Source organism: Dendropsophus ebraccatus, chromosome 12 (genome assembly GCF_027789765.1).
Source record: "Dendropsophus ebraccatus isolate aDenEbr1 chromosome 12, aDenEbr1.pat, whole genome shotgun sequence".
Classification (NCBI taxonomy): Eukaryota; Metazoa; Chordata; class Amphibia; order Anura; family Hylidae; genus Dendropsophus; species Dendropsophus ebraccatus.
In genome coordinates, this window is record NC_091465.1 from 38596328 (window position 1) to 38620240 (window position 23913).

The 23913-nt window shown below is 42.7% G+C and overlaps 3 protein-coding genes across 4 annotated transcripts; 1 reads left to right on the top strand and 2 right to left on the bottom strand.

Moving 5' to 3' along the window:
* Positions 1–542: 542 nt before the first annotated feature.
* FDXACB1 (ferredoxin-fold anticodon binding domain containing 1) lies at positions 543–10217 on the bottom strand. The gene is made up of 6 exons (XM_069948329.1): positions 10067–10217; positions 7173–7358; positions 6683–6839; positions 6314–6517; positions 3814–3960; positions 543–2796 (listed from the first exon to the last, which is right to left on the bottom strand). Exons 1-6 carry the CDS (start codon positions 10068–10070, stop codon positions 1677–1679), a joined length of 1818 nt encoding a protein of 605 aa, XP_069804430.1. The 5' UTR covers positions 10071–10217; the 3' UTR covers positions 543–1676.
* CFAP68 (cilia and flagella associated protein 68) lies at positions 10116–15437 on the top strand. 2 transcript variants are annotated; one of them, XM_069948330.1, is made up of 4 exons: positions 10116–10301; positions 11714–11918; positions 13983–14052; positions 14515–15437. In XM_069948330.1, the coding sequence occupies exons 2-4, from the start codon at positions 11715–11717 to the stop codon at positions 14622–14624; spliced, it is 384 nt and encodes a 127-aa protein (XP_069804431.1). In that variant the 5' UTR covers positions 10116–10301; position 11714; the 3' UTR covers positions 14625–15437. The 2 variants fall into 2 exon arrangements, with proteins under 2 accessions (XP_069804431.1, XP_069804432.1); XM_069948331.1 differs by lacking the exon at positions 10116–10301 and adding an exon at positions 10319–10391.
* A 791-nt stretch (positions 15438–16228) lies between these two features.
* Positions 16229–22863, bottom strand: CRYAB (crystallin alpha B). The gene is made up of 3 exons (XM_069948274.1): positions 22240–22863; positions 18795–18917; positions 16229–16598 (listed from the first exon to the last, which is right to left on the bottom strand). Exons 1-3 carry the CDS (start codon positions 22615–22617, stop codon positions 16395–16397), a joined length of 705 nt encoding a protein of 234 aa, XP_069804375.1. The 5' UTR covers positions 22618–22863; the 3' UTR covers positions 16229–16394.
* Between the last annotated feature and the right edge of the window lie 1050 nt (positions 22864–23913).

Sequence of the window (23913 nt, forward strand, 5' to 3'; positions counted from 1 at the left end):
ATATGTATCAAGGAGATTTTAATCGCATTCTGGAATAAAGTATTTTGCAACTAATGGGTGAGTGGCCTCAGCTTTCTATCTACTTGACTGTTTGGATAAAAGATTCTGTTGTGAGGAGCACCTCCATTGCAATTCTCATAGCCCATATTAAATGTCTAATTGACTGCACATAAGCCAACAAAGGGAATAGTGCCGGTGATCTTTCTTACAAATCTTGTGTTATGAATAGTGCTTACTTTGCTCTTTCCGGTGGCTCATTAGGAATGAATAGAGCTGCAGGTCATGGCCGTACCCGCAGCTGTATTCATAACAAAGAAGCCAGGGGCAGATATGGAGATCGGCTGGAGGTACAGAGGTCGGTGGACTTTCTGAAATGATGACATATATGATTATATGAAGGTGGCACTGACCCAAACAACGCAAGAAAAATGTGTATCCTAGCACAGTTGATCAAGTGACTGTTGTGAAAACTGGACTGATTCATGTTTATTTCCTTTTTCTATGGATTCACAAAAAGAGACAGCAAAAACTGTTTAAAAATATCTTTATTATAAAGAGATGATTTACATATTCTGTACATTTTTTTTTATCTTTCATATATTGTACAACCCCACAGAAGCCTGTGTTAGGTTCCTCTATTATTCCTGCTGAAAACGTATGAGTAATGCTGCGTTTACACGGAACGATTATTGTGCGAATTTGCACAATAACAGTCGGATTCAAACGATAATCGTATGTGTAAACGCAGCGAACGATCAAACGACGAACGAGAAATTGTTCATTTTGATCTTTCAACATGTTCTCAAATCGTCGTTGATCGTTTGCAAAAAATCTGCAGATCGTTCCGTGTAAGCGGTCGTTGCAAAAGTCCGGCCGCCCGCAGCCCGGCCACGCATCCTGCAGCCCCCTGCGTCGGCTCGATCGCCACTCCAGCCGCTCCGATCGACACCCCAGCCGCTCCGATTGACACCCCCGCCGCTCGGGCCACGAGCATACCTTACCTGCTCGGCGTAGCGGGCGTTCGAAATTCCCGGCCTCTTCAGCCAATCCTCGTTCCGTGTAAACGTAGTATAAGGCCGCATTTACATGTTTCGCATGGAATACCTGTAACAGAGTCGTCCTGGATCAAAACAGATCTAACGCATATCTTTTTTTAACGTACGAAAAACGTAGCTGGACACATTTTTGTGTACGTTAAAAAAAAGGATGCGTTTTGATCCACTTTCTTTTTTTTAGAATGGAAGTCAGTGTAAAAACGGATCACAACGGATGCACACAAATGCATCTGTTTTTTTTCTAAAACGTATGCAAAAGAAAAACGATTGCAAAAACGTAGTGTGAACCGAGCCTAAGGTTAATAGATACAATGGGGGATCTTTTTTTATTATAAGTTACTGTTTATTTTAAGCAGATTTTTTCACAGCTTTAAAGAGGTTAAACCCCTTTAAAGGAGTTATCCAGAGCTACAAAAACATGGCCACTTTTCCCCCTCTCTTGTCTCCAGGTCAGGTGTGGTTTGAAATTAAGCTCCATTTACTTCAATGGAACTTTTGGAGTCCCAAACCCCACCCAAACTAGAGACAAGAGAGGGGGAAAAGTAGCCCTGTTTTTGTAGCGCTGGATAACCCCTTTAAGAAATGTATGTCCATGATGTGGAACCAGCTCCATTCATCATGCTACCTGAGAATGACCTGTAATCTCCTGTGCAGCTCGTCTCTTAGCTGTAGCTGCATTGTCAGTGCCGATCCATAACTCAGGGCTCGATCACAAGACTGATATTTCAGCCGGTAACACAGACTAGTTTTTCCAGTTTCCACATTTTTATACTGGTCCAGTAATTGAATATCAACAATGTTTCCCTTGGACACTCGCTGTGCTATGGTGTGAAACTTCAGATCATTAAATATGGAGTGATCCTCAACCCAAAAACTAACATCGTGAACATAATATGGAGGATATAGAGAAAAGCTCTGGAAAGGTTTTAAGACCCGATGATGAAATTGTTGAATGAATCTTATATCTTCCGTCCACAGCATGCGCCAGTCTTCAATGTCTACAAGACACATGGCTAATAAATCTAAATTCAGAGCGGCTACGAGAACTCCAGAGTTTGTGTACTGATTCCTGGGAGCGACCACTTTAATAGTCCCTAGTATCTGACCACAAACCGCAGGTGACATGGTGATGGTATACTCTTCTTCACTTTTCTCCATTTTCTGAATGGTCACAGTTTTGGTAGTATCAGCGATGACCGCTGCCGTAATGGTGTCTATGGCAGACTTAATAGTGTCCATTAACAGCTGGAGCTGGGCTGTAGGAGTATCACCGCTGTAGTCCAACAACATGAGCATCTCATGATAAACCGGCATGGTCCTGGGAGATACTAAGCACTTCCTGAAAACAAGTCCACTCACAATGGTCAGAAGATCTGGTCGCAGTTTGAAACCACAAGTAATATCATCTATGAAGCATGTAAGTGACGGTCTGAGGTGATACAGCCCCATGGTATGATTGGTATGGATACTGGACAAAGAAGTTTCCGATCTATTGTCTTTCTCAAGAGGACATAGGTGCTTCTTACAGGAATCACCAGCACTTTCTGCTGCTCTTCGGTCTTTATTAGGAGTCACAAAGTAAAGGTTGGAGCAAGACGCTGAATATGGAGGACCATGATCACCATGACAAATGAGGGGAAAGGTGTCTTGTAAGACGTTCACACGAAGCCTCTGTTCACAATAGGTTATCAGTTCTTCATATAATACACTAATGGGATGACATGTTCTCCCTAGAAAACCCCTGAAAGATGAAAAAGATACATTTTAAAAGGGTCTCATTTATCAACATCTAAGAGCAAATGTTCTCATTATTCACGGCAAGTAAGCTCAACTCGTATCTCCTAAACTACAGTCTGAGTCTGATATAAATTTTTGCTCCCAAAGATATGCTAGGTTTTATTTCCAGGGGATGTCTTATTTTTCCATGAAGAAGAATTCACTTGTCATATGCACAGCAGGGACAGAGCGTATGGTATGGTGGCTTCCGGCCCCCAGGGCGAGCTCACTACAGCACACCCATACAGCACAGCAGGGAGAGCGTATGGTATGGCAGCTTGCAGCCAAGAGGGGGAGCTCACCACAGCACACCCATGCAGGACAGCAGGGACAGCGTATGATATGGCGGCAGGCAATGGGATAACGGCAGACCTGTCGATAGGGGAAACATGGATGAAGGCAGGCCTCTTGATGCCTTGCCTGCACATTTACAAGTGACAGCTGCGGAAGGGAACATCGAGGTTGGTGGCAGGTGATGGTCTTCGTGTCTTACATGCAGCTGCTCTGCGACGAACAGTGAATGTAGGGGACAACAGCGCGGGGCTAAAAAGAATAACAGCTGAATGCCCTGGGGCTCCGTTTAGTGGGCATGCTTCCAAATACTTTGCTAGGTCTTATTTTCGGAGGAGGTCTTATATTTAGCAATTCAGCCAAACCTCTACTAGGTCTTATTTTCAGGGACACGGTACACTGTGCAGCGACTAGTTACAGTCACCAAAGTTCCTTAGGTCAGGGCTACACAGCGAACAACGTTAAAGATGCTACATGAAGACTGCAATGTTGCATCTAATAATCTACTCTGTGGTCACAATGAGACCTGCAAAATGACAGTCACACAAAAGTCAACTTTGATTGATTTTTGGTTGCAGGTCACATGTAACTTTGTTAGCATTGACTTCAATGCAGGTCATGTGACAAGTGCACCCTCAATCCATTTTAGTGACTAGAGAAGATCCCTTAGTACAGCCGCTTATATCATCACCTGTTTACTTCTGCATTAATGTATGTTGACTCCGAGACAGACGTTAACCTATCGATTACTTGTAATGCTGTAATGTTCTCCAATGGTAAACTTCTGGTGAACACGTGATTCAAGGCTCCAACCACATGGAATGATTTCTCCTGGCTCCTACAAAGGATGCAAGAAACGTTAACCCCTCAAAGGCCAGGCTAGTTTTGGCTTGAAAGGAATAAAAGAACCATAGTTATAAGTTAATTACACTAAGGGCCCTATTCCACCGGACGATTATCGTTCAGATTATCGTTAAATCGTTCGAATCTAAACGATAATCGTTCGGTTGAAATGCAGTAACGATTAACGACCGAACGAGAAATCGTTGATCGCTTTATAAGACCTGGACCTATTTTTATCGTTGCTCGTTCGCAAAACGTTCGCAAATCGTTCGCATTGAATAAGACATCGTTCGGTCGTTCGCAATAGATACGAACGCAATAGCGAATAAATACGGAAGAAGAAACGATCGCAATTACGATCATAAGTAACGATTATCGTTCCATGGAAATGAGTGAACGTTTTCAGGTCTTTCGCAATAGCGGTCGTTTGAGATCGTTAATCGTTAACGATTATGCTAACGATAATCGTCCGGTGGAATAGGGCCCTAAGGGAGGCTGACTGTCAGCAGCACTGTGTCCCCGGTACAGGAATGACTATCACTTGTTTGTGCTTCTATTATGGTGAGCAATCATAGTAATGACCATACACTCTGCAGAGACTCCCAGGGACACAGTGCTACAGACAGCCAGCCTCTAGCGTACTGTATATTCTAATACATAAGAATATACAGTACATGTGGGAGCGCTCTATTCCTAACTGTGCTTGATTACAGCGGGGGAGCAGGAACCAGGACTTGTACAGTCCTACACTTCTCAACACGAATGTTGGTGGCAGTAGAGAAGCCTGGGGAGCCCCTTACTGCTGCCACTCATGGGAGAATAGTATATAAATAAAAAATATATACACACAAATATATTTATTATATATTTAAATATATAAATATATTTATTTTAATGACGACATTATATTACAAAGTAACATAACTTTATCAAAGCTATATATATATATATATATATATATATAATTTTACAAATGTTTACACTGGGGGTATTCTGTTTTCAGCAAACAAATAATATTTATTATTATATTTAAGAGCTATGGACATATTTAAATGTATTTCTATTATTTTTCTGTGGGTTTTTATTAAAATGTTGTTTAGATTCTATTCTACTGCCTCTTGCAGTGTCCTGGAGCCTGTTCTGACTGACTTGTAATCAGTTATAAAAAATCAGTTGCCGAAAAGCGTCAGTGATGGGCGTCACTGGTGCCAGGACACAGCAGAAGGCAGTAAAATAGAAAGCAACAACAAAAAGAAAACATAAAGAAAGTGTTTTATAATGAGAGAAGGCTAGTATGTAATGATCTGAGAATAAATAGATGCATAGAGAGGGCACTCACCCTTATAGAACATTCCTTTATCTACTTAGTTCAGCATAACAGGTAAAGAGAAGCTGTATTGTTTTAATTATAGAGGTGTTGGCGTCCATGCCATCTTCTACAGCATGTTATAGATGAAGTGATGAACTAAGAAAATAAAAGATAGTTCTATAAGGGTACAAACACCCCCGCCGCCGAAGCCTATACATCCCCTGCTCCCCGCTCCGGCTTGCTTCGGGGGTTCCTGGCAAGTCCTGCTCTGCCAATCAGTGCACTGCCCCACCGCAGCGCACTGATTGGCTGAGCGGGACATGAAGACACCGGGAGCCCCGAAGCAAGCTGGAGTGGGGACCAGGTGACGTATAGGCTCCGGCGGCAGGGGGTTAACGGGGCGGGATGCTGACAAACTCGCAGCCGAATGTCCATCCTGCTGCGAGTTTGTCTGCCCATAAGTGTACAGGGCAGGGATCTGCAGGGGGTCTCGCTGTGAATTCGCAGAGAGAAATCCGCTACGAATCCGCCCAGTGTGTTTGTACACTAAGCGTAGCTTCACACGTACTGTATCGTAGCAGATCCGCAGCAGATTTGACTAAATTAATGAACACAGCATTAAATCTGCACCATCAAATATGCTGCGGATCCGCAGCAGATTTGACAGTGCGGATTTAATGATTAGTTCAATCATTTAGTCATATAGCTTTACATGTACTGTATCGCGGCAGATTTTCTGCTGTTAATCTGCAGCAGAAAATCTGCTGCAATACGGTACGTATAAAGCCAAGCTTAGGGGGAGTGCCCTCTCTATGCATCTATTTACTCTCGGATTATGTGCATGTCCTGCAGAATCACCCGAGAGGGAGCACCACGATTATTTGAGAAGTAATGTTAAACCGTGTCACCCCACATAGACATCCATTGTACCCATAGTGCCAGTCACTATGGTTGAACTAGTATGTAATAAATACTCTGTATTTGCTGAAACTTTAGGTTGATACACATGCTGTATACAAGCAGCAGACTATCCCATTACCTGTACCCAGTGCTTTGGTAACTGCAGTGCCTATCAGAATCAAACGGTACTACTGAAGACAGGATGAACCCTGCTGTCGCAGCCATGTTAACCACTTGCCAGCTGTTATGCCATTCCCTCTTAGGCTGATCAGCAGGAGTGCCTCCTTGTCCTTGGCATAAGGCCACATGGATTTCTCCTTTCGAAGAAAGGACATCTGCACAGCTGTAATACAAAAAGCAGGAACAATATATATATAATGGTGGATACACTCTCATGCTGCATCTAAAATACACAATTATTGGGGAGATAAATTTTGACCATAATGAGAAAAGAAGCGATAGTCAAATACACAATTCCCTGTAAAGGCAGATCACCCTTGTAACTTACCTGTGAAAAAAACTAGACAGCAGATCTCTGTTCTTCTTCACTCCCGCCTTTCTCCCACAATGAGGAAAGTTGAAAATTATTTTGTCATAAAGATGATGAGTGAGAAAGACGTATTCATGTAGTTTTGTAGCATCCACCCCAAAGTGAACCACAGCTCCTATAGTATATAGCAAGAAGAAGTCTTACTTTCATCATAAAGCTTTGGCTGTCCAGCCATGATGGAAGTTGTAGTTTTGCAACAGCTGGAGAGCCTAGGTTCCTTACCACTGCATTATGTTATGGCGGGACAATGCCTAAGCCTGTGATGGCGACCTTGGCACTCCAGCTGTTGCAAAACTACAATTCCCATCCTAACTTGGCAGCCCAAGCCATATCTTTGGCTGTCAAGGAATGATGGGAATTGTAGTTTTGTAACAGCTGGAGTGCCAAGGTTAACCATGCCTGCTCTAAGCAATCCAGCAGACAATAAACCAGGTTCCATATACCTTACCTTTACTTCTAAGGTGCTGGACATTTTCCCGTGTAAGATCCTGTTTACACACGACATCTTCTGGCTCATAGCAGGTGGCAGTAATAAGAGGGCAGTCCTGGCTGGTGTCACACAGGGAAGCAGAGAATGAGAAATTCCCCTCTCCCACCAACAGAATAGTGAGGGTCTTCTTCTGCGGATCTTGATCTGCAACATGTATAAAGTATATACAAAGAAATCAATGGATACAGTAGTGTAGACTTAGGGGTTAAGAATCTAATGTGATATTTTTTTTAAATTGCTTGCTGCATTTGAACATATTATACTGTCAAATATCTTGTGCAAAATATCGGCAACTTGCTGTCACATGACTCTATTATAGTTGCAACTTGGCTGTTACTGAAATAGCTTGGTCGCAGGTAACAAAGTTGCATGTGACCAGTAACAGATTTTTCTTCCTACCATTCCTCAGTGGCGTAGCTACCATAGAGGCAGAGTGAGCAGCTGCTATGGGGCCCGTGCAGGAGGGGGGCCCCATATACTCTGTGCCATTCCTAGTAAGGCTATGTTGCTGTCACAATGCGACCCCATTTACTAACATTAGGTGTGATGTCGCTCCATCTTTGTGTGTGTGACCAATGTGGCTGTGTATTCCTATAGCCTACAGCTGGGTTACAAACCTTGCCGGTGTTCTTTTCAGGTGGCTATATTACAGATTACTAAAGGGATGTAGTGTATTTAAAGTACACAACCACAATATAGAGGCAGCCTTCGCTATAAATGTGTAAATTTGAAGAAGGATAAGCTTTAAAATATAACTTTTATTTCTATTAGTAAAATAGGTATCCAAAATAATTCAAAAGGTATATACAAAAGACAACAAAATTCTCCTTAAAGTATATGTATATACTGTCACACAAACCCCACCAATATGATTGTGGGAAGCTCTGACTAATGAGACCAAAAAGTATTATCACCATAAGTCCCTGTTCGCACAGTCAGTCTTGTGTACAGTCATATAATGAATGGTAAATACGGTTTCCTAATGCCCAAAGATACCGACAGGCAGGTGCCTCAAAGGTATATATATCGGTAGGGCTATAACCAACCGTTTTCCACAATCTAGGACAAGAAAGTCACAACCATAATGCCAAATTGTCTGGCCCTGTCACCTGGCTATATATGACAATCGAGTCCCCTGTGCATATCACAACACCTAGCCCTACGCGTTTCACACACCCATATGGTGAGATCATCAGGGGCTGGACAGGTGGATATATACTCATATGCAAATAAAAATCAATGTGCAGTGCAAACATTTAATATGACACCACACATACATAACAAAAAAGGATGATGTAGGGCAGAGACCCCCGTAGCTGGGTACTCACTGAACCTTAAAAGTATAGCGTTCGCGGGTAAAGTCCTATGTTGGCAGTGGCTGACACAGGACGTTTATCCACGTAGTGCTATTGGTATATAGGTGAGAATTATTCCATCGATATCCCTACAGGTCTGGTCCTCCGCCCGGAGTTGTCATCCCCCGACTCTGCAGTGGCAGAATGCCACTGCAGAGTCGGGGGATGACAACTCCGGGCGGAGGACCAGACCTGTAGGGATATCGATGGAATAATTCTCACCTATATACCAATAGCACTACGTGGATAAACGTCCTGTGTCAGCCACTGCCAACATAGGACTTTACCCGCGAACGCTATACTTTTAAGGTTCAGTGAGTACCCAGCTACGGGGGTCTCTGCCCTACATCATCCTTTTTTGTTATGTATGTGTGGTGTCATATTAAATGTTTGCACTGCACATTGATTTTTATTTGCATATGAGTATATATCCACCTGTCCAGCCCCTGATGATCTCACCATATGGGTGTGTGAAACGCGTAGGGCTAGGTGTTGTGATATGCACAGGGGACTCGATTGTCATATATAGCCAGGTGACAGGGCCAGACAATTTGGCATTATGGTTGTGACTTTCTTGTCCTAGATTGTGGAAAACGGTTGGTTATAGCCCTACCGATATATATACCTTTGAGGCACCTGCCTGTCGGTATCTTTGGGCATTAGGAAACCGTATTTACCATTCATTATATGACTGTACACAAGACTGACTGTGCGAACAGGGACTTATGGTGATAATACTTTTTGGTCTCATTAGTCAGAGCTTCCCACAATCATATTGGTGGGGTTTGTGTGACAGTATATACATATACTTTAAGGAGAATTTTGTTGTCTTTTGTATATACCTTTTGAATTCTTTATATTACAGATTATGCATCCGGGTTGAAAAAACATTTATTTTATTCATTTATGTAGATCCAACATATGCTACAGGGCTGTACAGGGATGATTTTGGAAATGGAAATTGGGGTACCTGGAGAAAACCCACAGAAAGAAAGGTAGAACTTACACCACTGCTCATTCTGGGCTAAGTAGTCAAGTGGGTGGGTCTGCTCAGTGATTGACAGCTTTCACACTTATACACACAGCTGCCAATCACTTAGTAGAACCACCCAGTTGACTATTTAACTATATATATATATATATATCTATCTATCTATCTATCTATCTATCTCAGTATACCTGTCTTCTAGGCTCCTCCTGCTCTATAACAATGTGTCAGGTTCCCTTTAAGGATATGTTTGAAGTCTGTACTGACTGTCTCCATATCTATACAGGGGTATAGTGTAATGTATAATGCTAAATCCCATAGACAATACACCATTCTTCTTTCTGATCTGTGATTTGGTCCAGTAACCTCAGTGCTTGCCTCCCAGCAGCCCCATACACCCAGGCTCTGATACAGGACACCACAGCCCCTCACAGCTGCCTCCTATTCAACAAGTCAATTGTAATGTCCTCAGATCCCAGGGATCACCGCTCCCCAGTGACGTCACTCACCCATCACGTGTTCAGGTCCTCAGTTATTATTCCATCTCCCATCCACCCGGCTCCAGGCACGGACACACGGTGAAGCCCCCATCGCAGGACAACCATGAGCCGGCTCACTTCTAAAACCACGTGACTCTCCCCAGCCTAGCGCCCATGTTCCGCGGCGCATACTAGTGACGTCACGTTCTGTTACTAAGCAACGGGCATCAACAAACGGGAGTTGCGAACATCTGCAAAGACTCGCGTATGTATATTTATTCAGCCAGCGCTTATATACTGTACATAGTCTATGGCAGCTCTCCCCACCTGGAGGGACACAGATTGGGAATGACTAGTCTGTGGGATTCTATGTTATTAGATATTTGTTACATATATATATAATTATAATAAGAACATATGATGAGCCATCAGCTGGTGCTAGAATATATTGAAACTTAGGAGATAAAAAAATTATTTTTCCCAGTTTAAAAAAAAAAGTGCCAGGAAACTGGGGAGACTGGTACTATTGATGTAAAAGATAAAAAGAAAACACAATGCAGATGGGAACAGCCGGACAACTACTCCTGATACAATATAGTTCATAACCAGTTTACTGTATGCAATCGATGGTCTGGCGGAGCAGCCAGCCATATGTCATATAACCTTCATCTGTTCTGTATCCTGATCAGCACTGAAATGCCCCATGACATGTGGGTGGTTGTTGGCAAAGCAGAATAGGTCAGACATAGTATATGGAGCCGGGGTAGGGAACCTTGGCTTTCCAGCTGTTGCAAAACTACAACTCCCATCATGCCTGCACAGCCAAAGCTTTAGCTTTACATAAAAAACCTCCAACATCACGGATCAAGGGGCGCAGGTCCAGAAGAAAAAGATAAAGATGACGTGTAAAATAAATTTAATAAGACTCAATGCGTTTCGGAACCGCACCGGTTCCTTTCTCAAGAGTCATACTCTTAAGAAAGGAAACGGTGCGGTTCCGAAACGCGTTGAGTCTTATTAAATTTATTTTACACGTCATCTTTGTCTTTTCCTTCTGGACCTGCGCCCCTTGATCCGTGATTCGTGGTGTTGGAGGTTTTTTATGTATATCATTCCCTTGGGATAGCGGGAGTGGCTGCGGTCTTTTATACATGCTTTGATGAGTGTTGTGCCTCTATCTATAGCACAACCCCACCAGGTGAGGGTCTCCGTATACGCTGTTTCCTCCCTGTCTTTATACCTTTGATCCGCGCTATGGAGCGCTATCCTCTTTTATTTTATTTAAAGCTTTAGCTTTGGCTGTCTAGGCATGATGGGAGTTGTAGTTTTGCAATAGCTGGAGAGCCAAGGTTCCCTACCCCTGATATAGAGTATAGGGCCCCTCATTCCAGTATATGAGTCTGCAGACCCTCATTCTTACAGTATATGATCAATATTTATGGCATATGCTTAGGGTCACCTCTGGGATCCCCACTTATTGGAAGAGGCTGTATCCAGGTAAATAATGAAGGGAGAGTCGGCTGCACATATGGCATGCAAGCCTGGTGCTCCCCACTTCTCTGATATGTGGAAGTCCAATGACTTACCAGACCTTTATGTTATATGTACTGTATATGCCGTAATGTCTATAGTCAGAAAGACACATACCAAAACGTTAAGCCTGTGTTCTTTTTGAAGAATGTCACATTTTGGTTCTGATCTGAAAGCAGATGGACACGGTGAGGTGTGGGTAGATCTCAGACCGGAGACGAAGTTCAAGCAGTATGGATGGAGGTGCACAACCAAAGAGGACGCCTACCGCAACAAGACTCTCATTGGAAACTGGAATCAGGAACGTTATGACCTGCGTAAACTGGAGGAAAGAAAACCATTGCCTTCTCAGGTACTGATGATTTATTCTTTGCCAAAGTGGTTTTATGTTTGTTTTTTTTGGGGTGGGGGGCATGATTAGAAACTGAGAGAAACCTGTGAAATAGCATGGATTGATTTGTAACTGTACCAAGCATTTCTATGGAAGAAGACATAGACCAGAACATGGCCCAAATAGACTGTTACCAGTGAACATCCCATGGCTCGAATATGACGGCCCTGAAACAGATTTTGCTTTAGTTTCCAGAAACTTACATATGGGCTCACCTCCGACAGGAAGAAAAGTATCTCATATAAACCAAACCAGAATTTCCTCAAAAAGGGAGCAGTCACCCATCTGTAGACAGCCGGGCGGGTTCATCCCTCATAAATACAGGGCAGGGTATTTTTCCCCCTGGAGCTTTGTTGAAAATAAGTCTCCATACGCAGGGCCGTTTCTAGGTAATTTTGACGACAGGGCGAATCTTGCTAAAATCGCCCCCCCCCCCCTTTAAGTAATGTAAAGGGGGGGGAGGCGATTGTTGCTATAGAGAAGCAGTGTGTGTATTATGGCATAGAGCCGTGTTATTCAACCTTTTTTTTTTACTTGAGGCAAAAAAAAGTAATTCAGTGACTCACAGGTGACGTCTTCTTTGATGTGGGGCGTCACTTTTCCCCTCCATCTGGCCCGGACCCCCATGATGATTTCTTGCAGTCACAATTCTCTTCTGAACCTGCCAGACAAACATCTTAGGCTCTGCACTTTTACAACAACTTCCACTTCTTTGTGTCATATGCAGTAAAGTCAGTAGGTATGTAGGTTGCCCCCTGTAGGTAGGATCCCCTGCTGTGTCCTCCATATAGTAATAATGCCCCCTTCTTTGCCTCTATATAATAATAATGCCCACTGTGCAGTACCCAAATAGTTATCCCCCCCCCCGTGCTGTCCCTATAGTAATAATCCCCCCCAGAGCTCCCCTCTAATAGTAATAATCCCCCCAGTGCTCCCCCTAATAGTAATAATCCCCCCAGTGCTCCCCCTAATAGTAATAATTCCCCCAGTGCTCCCCCCTAATAGTAATAATCTCCCCAGTGCTCCCACCTAATAGTAATCTCCCCAGTGCTCCCCCCTAATAGTAATAATCCCCCCAGTGCTCCACCTCACAGTAATAATCCCCCCAGTGCTCCCCCTTACAGTAATAAATAATACCCTAGGGCTCCCCCTAATAGTAATAATCCCCCCAGTGCTCCCCCTTACAGTAATAAATAATCCCCCAGTGCTCCCCCTTACAGTAATAATCCCCCCACTGCCCCCCCCCCAATAGTAATAATCCCCCCAGGGCTCCCCCCACAGTAATAGTAATAAACCCCCTTGTGGTTTTCCCCTATAGCAACACTGCCCCCCCCCCCCCCCCGCCCCCGCTAAATACACACACACACAAAAGAAAATAAAAACACATTATACTCACCTCATCCTAGCATACGGCGGGGTCCTTCTCTCTTCTCCTCTTCTCCCCAAGCCTGCGCGGAACAGGATCCCGCAGCAGAGAAGATGCGTGCGGGGGCTGCGGCCTGGCGGTGGCGGCTGAGCGTGGTCCGGGGAGAGCTGCAGGCAGGGGTCATCTGAGCAGGTGATGGGGCGCGGGGGGGGGTTGGCGCGCACGCCACTGAGGTGAGGTGCGGTCCGGGGAGGGGGGGGGGGGCCCTGGGGGATCTTCCAGAGAGCTGCGGGCGGTATTGTGGCAGGTGATGGGCCGAGCGCAGGGGCAGATGATGGGGCGGGCGTGCAGGCGAAAGGCACGCACGGGGCTGAGTGAGGTCCGGAGGGTGCACCAGCGCCCCCTATCTGTCAGCGCCCCGTTTATGGCCGCCATGGTCTAACTGCACGTTAGGGTGACTGAGTTGGCAAGTGTTATATGACATTTGTATCTGATCACTACACATGTGGCATCAAAGATCAAACTGAATTGGACTAAATATAGTGCCAGTTTTGTTATCAGGTAAGCATTGCATTGGAAGTATCAGATAAGGTTTTCTCAGATTTTCTTCTTTATCCAACTTTTTTAAAATTGTTAATCAATTGGTTTCTTTTTTTCAGTATGCGCACTACTTTGAGACATCATATAACGCTGAGTATCTAAGGAACAGTGGCTCTGAAGGGAGACAAGGTACAGAACAAGGACACCACGCTAGCTATCACTGTACTAATAGAGATCAATGGTGTACATAGAGAAAAGAAGGACGGCCATATGGCCGAGATCATAAAGGGGCTCTACTTATTGCAAAGGTTTACATTGTTGTGTACCTATGTATAGGACAGAATGGTAACTTTACCATATCTGCAGAAACGGACTGCCTTTTTTTGGTATGGCATGGCAATATGGTGTTGCATCCACAGGCCCTGCCATAGTTAGATGCCATGATAACTTTCACTCCTCTTTGGAGCACTGCACTGTACTTATAATGTTTTTTTCATTTGCAGTAATCACATCATCATTAATCCTAATAACCATGGCTGCAGAATATTTGGCTGCAGAATATACAGCACACACAGCTACTATACATCACATAAATGTGTATGGGTATGAAAACTCTAGCTAAACTTTCATTTCTTTTCATTTTTTTTTAAGTTTTAAAGAGACAGCCGCATGTTTTCCCTGGACATCAACCTGAGCTGATACCACCACAACACAGACCTCAGCAAAGATCCTGCTATATGATTGACTATGGCAGCGCTTAGCCATCATCCTGATTTTCTTCATTGAAGACAATATGGAAATCTTGTTACTTATAATTTATAGAATCATTTCGTTTATATTGCTCTATAATACCAACCCAGAATAACAGGAATTTAGAACATACATATTACCCTTGTTAGGGCATATTAACACCAGCCTCAAGGTTACCAACATTATATCTCTTTTCTATCAGAAGACTAAAGCATCAAGTTCCTATGTAGTATTGCAGTACTGGAAGGAACATTATGACTATCTGTGCCATCCATGAATTGCAAGCTACTCTTGTACAGTATTCTACTAGACTCATGTTAGATCTTGTATTAAACAATTAGTGTATTATATAAACACATTATAACTTTGGATTAAATAACTCTCCTAAATCGGTTGTGATTAGAAATAAGTGAATCTCGAGGTCTGTCCAAACCTATTTGCAACATTTGTTTTCAGTTTATACAGAAAGCCCCTTTAAATTAGATACCCATGATGAGAAAAACATATCTGCTTTTCCCCCAAAACAGTGCCCCACTTGTCCTAAGTTTTTGTGTGGTATTGCAACTCTGCTCGATTCACGTCAATCAACTAAGCTGCAATACCACACACAAACTAGAGATAGGTGTGCTATTGTTTCTATAGGAGATGCCTTTAAGGTAAACAATCACCTTAAATCCTCCCAAAGTACTTGGAATAGTAGGGATTAGATTTAGGGTAGCTTTACACATACCAAATTTGCAGCAGATTTCACACTGCAAATTCACTGTGAAATCCGCTGTGGGTCCATTGCCAGTTTTTTTCTACGGGGATACACAATCACAGTGGAATTGGGGGGTGGAGGGGGAAAAAGACAGGAAAGGGAGGCAGATAGGTGATTGAAGCACATTACAGAGTTATATAACTTTGTAATGTGCTTCAATTACTGGTAAAAAGTTTTTCAAGGCACTTGTCCTTTAACTTACATACTTGCGGCGGGATTTCAATACCACTGCCAGTATGTATTCTTATAGAAAAGAACTGGCAATGGATCCGCAGCGGATTGACGGCACTCTAAAAAATAAATTGCCACCTCTCCTCTCTCTTTTATGGCTTCTGAGTTGTTATTGGTTGAATGGAAATCCCAAAATTTGTCTTGTCATATTGTGAGCTAAAGCGGAATTGGACAAGATAATGCAAAAGATATTTAAAGGGGTTATCCAGCATTAGGTAAACATGCCTACTTTCTTTTAGAGACAATGGGGAAGATTTATCAAACCTGGTGTAAAGTGAAACTAGCTCAGTTGCCCCTAGCAACCAATCAGATTCCAGCTTTCATTTCCCAAAGAGTCTATAAGGAATGAAAAGTGGAATCTGATTGGTTGCTAGGGGCAACTGAGCTAGTTTCACTTTACACCATGTTTGATAAATCTTTCCCTATATGACTCTTGTCTTCAGTTCAGGTGTGGTTTCCAATTAAGCTCCATTCACTTCAGTGTAACTGGAGTTGCAAAACCTGCACCCAAATGGTGGACAAGAGTGGAGCTGTCTCTGGAAGAAAGTGGCCATGTTTTTCTAATGCTGAAAAACTCCTTTAAGCGTAAAACATTCTGCGTCCGTAAGTAAATGAGTACAGAGGGTTATCATTGAAACACATGCCGATGCTTCTCCTTGCTTTTATTTGCATTAGTAATTTGATTTGGTCACAGGACAGCACAAATAAATACATGTAGCAGTGTAGTACGCGCGCACTCTCTCTGGCAGGGTGAAAAGGTATCTTCTCTTGCGGAAAATGCTGAGAGATTCTACTTCTTGATGGCAGCACCAATGGCCACCTTCTCTTCACGGGTGATGGGGATGGAGCGTTCAGGAACGTCGGCCATTTTCCTTGGTCCAGTTACAGTCAGGACTCCATCTGGGGACAAGGATGAGGTGATGGAGAGGGGATCGACGTCTGCTGGGATTTTATATTTTCGTTGGAAGTCTCTGGAAACATAGCCATGCTCATCCTGGGAAAAGGGAGGATAACCAGTAGCAATGTTAATAGTTTTGAAGCTTTTTAAAAACCTTTGAGTTAGGCTGGGTTCAAACTGCGTTTATGCAGTCCATTTAGTGGATCAGTTTTTAAATTGTTACGCTTAACGTACAGAAAAATATATATTTTTTTTGTTATAATAGAATTCAAAAGGAAAATTGATCCAAACAATCTGTTTTTGCATCCGCTTTTTCCCATAAAACAGATATGTTAAACAGACTGCAAAATGCAGTGTGAACCCAGCCTTAAAGGAAACCTGTCACCTGGCGCAGCCCCAGATACTTACCCTTTCCTGCAAGTCACGCTCCTGGACCCGGTCCCGGGACAGAGATATCGCTGTCGGCAGCCATGCGCGCGTGCTCCAGAGATGAGTTCGACGATAATAGAGAATGACGGCTCCAGTCATTCTCTATGGGCATCGGACTCATCTCATGTAATTTGCATACAGCACGCTCTCACCCTCTGGCGCAGATATCTCCGGCCGGGGACCGGTCCAGGAGCGTGACTTGCAGCAAAGGGTAAGTATCCGGGGCTGCACTGGGGGTCGGGCGGGCTCAGCGTCAGAATCTAGGGTGACAGGTTCCCTTTAATCATCAGCTTGCTAACTGTAATACGTTATATCTATTAATACTTATAATTGCCTTGGGCTATAACTACTGCCCTAGACGACTGGTAAAGCTCTATATATACACTTCTATATACAGTGGTAACTTGGTTTAAGAGCGTTTTGGAAGAAGGGCTAACAGTTTTTCAAAATTGTGACTTGGTTTAAGAGCATTGCTTTGGTTTAAGAGCTCCCTGTACTGGGTGGGAGGGCGAGTGGGGGAGGGACATGGTCTGCATAGCGAGGTCTACAGCTCTGTACTCTGACCCAGGAAGTCTCCCTCACCTTCTAAATCATAGCAGATCCACTTCCGGCTGGGGCTTACATCAGGGGACAGGACTGTGGAGGTAATCTCTTCATAGCTGTAACCCCTCTCTCCCCAGACAGAGAGCTGCATGTATGTGCCCACATATGTCCTGCTCATTCCTGCATGTTCCCTGCAGTCTCTGTCAGTCCTGATTTGGTCCATGCTGAACATACCCCTTCCCCATTGCTGTCATGTGACCACACAGACCTCTGACAGCAGCCCTGCTTCTCTATTCTAGCCTGTTGTACTACGCTACTGCATTATGGGGACCTGCAGTTCCATCCAGTATTTACAAACTGCTATTACGTTATCAGGTTTACGCATTTACTATACATTATACTTTACACGCTGATTGCTATATTGTTCAGTAACTTATAATATCACATATTCAGCTGTTTCTCATTTTTTGTTTCATCTGTTCTACATGTTATTCAGAATATAAAATCATTATTTTTGGGGTGTGGAACCATTTGTCTGCATTTCAATGATTTCTTATGGGAAAATTTCGCTTTGGTTTAAGAGTGTATTTGGATTACAAGCACGGTCTCGGAATGAATTATGCTTGTAATCCAAGGCATCACTATATTTTAATTCCTTTAGGCTGGGTTCACACTATGTATATTTCAGGCTGTATTTGGTCCTCATGTCAGGTCCTCATAGCAACCAAAACCAGGAGTGGATTGAAAACACAGAAAGGCTCTGTTCACACAATGTTGAAATTGAGTGGATGGCCGCCATATAACAGTAAATAACGGCCATTATTTCAATATAACAGCCGTTGTTTTAAAATAACAGCAAATATTTGCCATTAAATGGCGGCCATCCACTCAATTACAACATTATGTGAACAGAGCCTTTCTGTGTTTTCAATCCACTCCTGGTTTTGGTTGCTATACAGCCTCACAAATACAGCCTCAAATATACATAGTGTGAACCCAGCCTTAGGATGTAACCAGAAAGATCAGCCGTATCTACCCTTCTATAAGGGCAAGAAAATCTGTATATAGAAAATGTATCTCAGGAAACATGTATCTCGGATTATGGTGGAACAATTGAGCAACTGGAACCAGTCACGTAATTAATCTCATGAACCAAATGGCTTCTACAAAATGAAAGGCAGTTGGTTGCTATTGCACTTATAAATCATCTTCTGCTAGTCTACATGTGCACGCAGCCTAATAAAGAAGTTTACAATCAGGGAATTCCTACACCTCCAAACTTGGTAGGATAGTTTTCTTTACCATTTCAATGATTATTACCTGACGCTCCTCATGTTTTCCCTGGATTTCAATGAAATCTCCCACCACTTTCACTTTCAGTTCTTCAGGGGAGAAATGTTTCACATCAAGGTTAACACAAAACTTGTCCTTTTCCAGTCTCAGCTGTTGAAAACAATGGAAGAGGTTTAATTAACAGCAGATGAATCACTATAAAATTATGAATGTGGTCGCTATAGTCATATATAGGGGTGTCTGGGCATTCCAAACTCATGCCTCAGATTTTTTTGGATGCCCAAAGTCTCCAGCAAGCGCTATTTCCAAATTAAACTACATCTTTAGGATGCAGATAAGAATAGTAGAAGACCCTCTCCCTAACTGTGACCAGTCCCACCATTCACTTTCGTAGGAATCAACCAACTGGTGCTGGAAACTAGCATAGACATGATGACATCATTACATCTCCTAGACCTAGACTGTTGAAGTCATCAATGTTAGGTGTCACATGGGGTTGGGTAAGGTAAGTATGTAAGGGGTTTTTGGTTGGAGCCTACTGAGGGTACTGTGGTACTATGTGTGTACTATTAACATTGGGGGCATTATTGGCACAGGTATTTTGGGGGCACTATGAATGTGGGAGGCACTCTGCTCTTAATACGATCAGGGACACTGAACAGAACAGTAGACGCCATCTGTTTTATAGCTGACACTGTGGCTGGGATCAGAGTTATCAGTAGCGACAGCAGTGGTAAGACAGGTATGGGGCTCCCTCTATCACACTTAGCCATTCCTCAGATTATGTTATAAACACATTAATTTATCAGACCAGGCCACCTGTATCTAAGTAACCCCCATCACTATACCCTGTGTTACACCTTCATTACCCCAGACCCCCATAGGTATCAGACAAGCCCGGTATTTGTCAGTGGTAGCACAAACCATTAGTGTGTTACACAAAGGCCATTGTCCAGGAGTTATGACTGTTTCATTGTTTGCGCACTGGTAATGTGATGACTCGGGGGCTGCTGGCTATGCTTGGTACTGAATACACAACTGGAAGAACAAGAATATTTATTATGTAATAAAGGAATCAGAGCTCTTACTTGTATATAATCCCATCCAATACATTTGCATAATGCAAAAAGTGACTGAATTCCTTTGGCCTATTATTACTTGTTCAGTAATAAGCAGTCTCATGATTTGTCTACAGGGATATCCTGGTGATAGATCTAGCAACATCACCATATTTTACTATAGGAGCTCTATAATGAAACACTTTACATCTATCCAAAGGAAACACTGCTCCCCCCCCCCTTCCCCCAACATGGACTCTTCTTCAATCCCCAAAAAGACAAAAAGTAGTAAAAAATATTTGCATCCAACAACTGTGCACATTGCTAGAGGACATTGCACTATCCCCTAAACCCACGCCTCCTGTTTCCAAGAGGATATAACTATATCCCAAACCAAGGATTATTGCATAATACAATATCCTGTGACCTTACTGTAGGGCAGATCATGTTCCTCAGCTTAATCGGGAAAACAAATTATATTTTTGGGTGTGTTGTTGAGTGCCAGTGTAAGGTTATACCCGCTTGCCGTAATGGGATACGTACATATTAATAAGGGATTTTCTGGGTGGCAACAGATTTATTACTGTAGGATTAGATGGTACTTTTGTGCCCACACTGGGACCAGAACAAGGCTCAGGTGTGAAGAGGTCAGATATAAAGTCATAAGAAGTCTTACTGATCAGAACTAGACAAAAAAAGAAATAACCTAAAGTATTGAAAGCAGAGAACTGGTAGATGGGTTAGTGAACAGCTAAAGGATGTTCAGGGCCAATGTAACATAAATGGGGCCCTGGGCAACTAGAAAAGTGGGGCTGCCCCTATTTTGCAGCCTCTGGTTATATTATTTTGTTACCTCTTAGGGGTTAGGAGCAGGCGATACAGTCTTTCATGATTGTTAGACTAAATGTATATATTTTTGGGTTCTTGTGTCTCTTGGAATCCACTGAAGCTCAGCAATTGTTGACTATACACCCATCAACTCCACCTCATACAGAAGATATGGCTCTACTCTAAAGAGTTAGTGGGCATGGAGGGATACACCCCATGACTGTCAGGCCAAGGGGGTTACTAAAGATATCAAATCTTTTCCAAGGTATTAAAAAAAAAAACAAAAAAAAAAAAAAAACTTTCCTTGACTTCCAGTAGAAATGTGCAATCCAGTATAATAGATTTTTGAATTTTTACAAGTATAGGGTGTCCAACCAGTCTCACTCTCAACCTTTCCGGAATTAGTGGAGACACCAGAGGATACACATGGGGTGGTCTCCCTAAACTATAGGTGCCTTTTAGAGGAGTTTATAGCAATCCGTCACTCTCATTAAAGTATTTAGGCATACTGTCATAAAGTGGCAAGATAATAGTGCTATACACTGTCCACATATAGTGCTCAAATAATATGCAGTCTCCAATAATACTGAGATTTCAATATATATAAGAATTGCAAGAAATGTCACAGTCAAACCACCATACACTGATAATAAATAATACAAACGTTTTACAGTATATGTAATGCAAAGCTAAATGCTTGCTATCAAGTTCACATACAACAGATAAAAAGCTATAATATAGTTAAGGAGAAGGTATATAAAGTTTAACCTTCTCAAATAGAATGGAAAGTATTTTTATACTAGGGGAGGTAGGGTCAGGTCACTGTTGTTTACAAACCATCCACAGACATGATGTATGTCTGTAGGGATCTATGTATAGATGACTATATATGTCATCTATACATAGATCTTTCTCTGACTATACTTTAAGGCTATGTTCACACAATGTAAAACTAAAGGCAAAATATGTCTGTACTTATCCAAATACAGCTGTATTTTGCCCTTATTTTTACATTGTGTGAACCTAGCCTAACACAGTCACATAGCCAACGCAGAACCAATGCATTTCTAATTCTATGTATCCGCCAAATGACCTTATTATAGGGAATATTGTTATTTATTAGGCGCAGTAGGCAAAGGTATGTTCCAGTATGTGTCATTATTTTACGCTAGTAAACACTTAGTAGACTGTCCTATAATTTTGTTCATTATTAAATTCCTTTTTTCTGAATGGAAATAAGACTAACAAGTTTATATTTTTCACATTGTCATTGCCTTAAAGTGTAGATGTGATGGGTTTTGCATCCACCAGCACCATATCCAGCATGTTACACAACTATAACTAGTCTTTGGCTTTGAGGGCATGCTGGGAGTTGTAGTTCTGTAACAAGGGAGTGAATTCTATAGATATGACGCTATAAGGTTATGTTCACGTAGCGTAAGAGACTGACCGTTCCGTGACCCGGCTGGGTCACGCAAAACGGACGGTCTCTGAAAAGATCTTCCCGGACGTGATTTTACGAAAATATACGATGTGTGAACATAGCCTAAAGAAGTGACAAATGAAACACACAGCTAGTTAGTTACCTCTGATAAGCCGCTTTCTATCCAGGATGGAAGTCTGAGGAAAGGAAATCTGAAGTAAAATGGGGACAGCACCGTTGGAAACAGATCGCCCTCTTGAAGGTGATCCCCAAAACTTTGTTCAAACATCCTGTTTGGTCCAAAGACGGAGAAAAATTGACGGCGGAACCAGGGATGTTGGATAGTCACATCCATTTTCCTCAGGTGTCTTGTGCTAGCTGTCAGGCAGAACTGTTCAGGTTTGGATTCACCCAACAAACTATAAGGCCTTATATACAGAGCAGTGGCTCTTGTGCTCCTCCCAGGCACCCCAACATTGAACTTTCTGGAATAAATGCTGTCAGATGGTTTCATTATCCCAACACGCTTGCCTGATCCCATTCACTAGATAGATAGAGGATATGAGCAATGACACATCTTCTGTTCTGCTAGCAAGTCATTGGATCAGCAAGTAGAGGTGCTGATTGTCTCTCCCTGGTCTGTGCACATTGGATTAAGAGACAGGAGAATCATTTCAGCTACTGTACTGCGACATGACAAGAGATGAGTTCATTCCGAGATCCGACAGCTGATAATGTGATCCCAGACAGAGAGCAGCCTATTCCTTCTGCACTGCTCCTGAATAATCCCACTCTGGCCCATGTCCCTTCTGTGGGTCTACATTATATAAAGTGGGATGGGGAATGTACTGTGACCTCTCTGTCTGTCCTGCACACAGTGTGTTGCTTTGTGTTTCAGTGCGTTGCTTTGCTATTACATACTTGCTCTATACTTATACATTGTAAGAGTTACCAGTTTCTTCCTCTTCGAGAGTGTTGGAATATCTGTTATTATTTCGTATATCGAGATTTGTACTCACTCTGCAATATGCATGGCTGTAATTAAATTTTTCAGTTTTTTTATATTACCATATATTATACAAAAAAAAAAAAAAAATCAGGATGGCAGAAAGTAACCCACTGGGAAGAATTTGCCCTTTTCCCAGTATAGATGGATTTTGTTAAAATACTTTCCTTTTACACAATGCAAGATATTCTGATGGTAGATAAGCATTAAGTTAAAGGGGTATTCCGCCCAATTTAAACTTTTAATATGTTGATTCCCTGGCAGAGAACATAGCAGACATGCTATACTTACCTTTCTGCGCTCCCCCGGTGTCCTCCTGTGTCATCTTCAGGTCTTGGCTAACGATCCTGCCTCCACTCCTGGGAAAGAATTATCTTGTCAGTGACAGCTCGCTCATTCAATCACTGTCCATGGCGCTATCCCGTCTCAGTCAGTGATTGGTTCAGCCACCGCCAAGACGAGTCTGTCTTGGAATTGTTTGAGACCTTAAGATGATGTAGGTGGACAGTGGGGGAGCGTGTAAAGGTAGTATAGCCATTTGGTATGTTCTCCACCAGGGCAGCAACAGAGTCAAAGTTTAATATCTCTTTAATATTCTATCCTCCTAACTACACTTTAAAATACCTAAAGAGCACCTATCACTGACATTTCTTTTATGTTAAAGTATTCTATCATACAATTTTCTCCCACATCTTCTCTCCATCATCTTTTGGGAGAGAGTCAAGAGCCCCCCATAAACTTCAGTCATACAGTCCCCATAATAAGGGTACGTTCACACTTACCGGATCCGCAGCTAATTTCCTGCAGCAGATCCGCAGTAGATTTCATTTA

Excerpts from the sequence above, each read along its gene's own strand:
- FDXACB1 (XM_069948329.1), bottom strand. Across the intron at positions 6,840-7,172 it reads CCAGCACCTTAGAAGTAAAG|GAGCTGTGGTTCACTTTGGG; the intron begins GTAAGGTATATG and ends TATATACTATAG. Across the intron at positions 6,518-6,682 it reads CTGTCTAGTTTTTTTCACAG|CTGTGCAGATGTCCTTTCTT; the intron begins GTAAGTTACAAG and ends TTTGTATTACAG.
- CFAP68 (XM_069948330.1), top strand. The coding sequence starts at position 11,715 with ATGTCACATTTTGGTTCTGATCTGAAAGCAGATGGACACGGTGAGGTG. Across the intron at positions 11,919-13,982 it reads GAAAACCATTGCCTTCTCAG|TATGCGCACTACTTTGAGAC; the intron begins GTACTGATGATT and ends TCTTTTTTTCAG. Across the intron at positions 14,053-14,514 it reads TGGCTCTGAAGGGAGACAAG|TTTTAAAGAGACAGCCGCAT; the intron begins GTACAGAACAAG and ends TTTTTTTTTAAG.
- CRYAB (XM_069948274.1), bottom strand. The coding sequence starts at position 22,617 with ATGGGATCAGGCAAGCGTGTTGGGATAATGAAACCATCTGACAGCATT. Across the intron at positions 18,918-22,239 it reads TAGAAAGCGGCTTATCAGAG|CTGAGACTGGAAAAGGACAA; the intron begins GTAACTAACTAG and ends TGTTTTCAACAG. Across the intron at positions 16,599-18,794 it reads GAAAACATGAGGAGCGTCAG|GATGAGCATGGCTATGTTTC; the intron begins GTAATAATCATT and ends CCCTTTTCCCAG.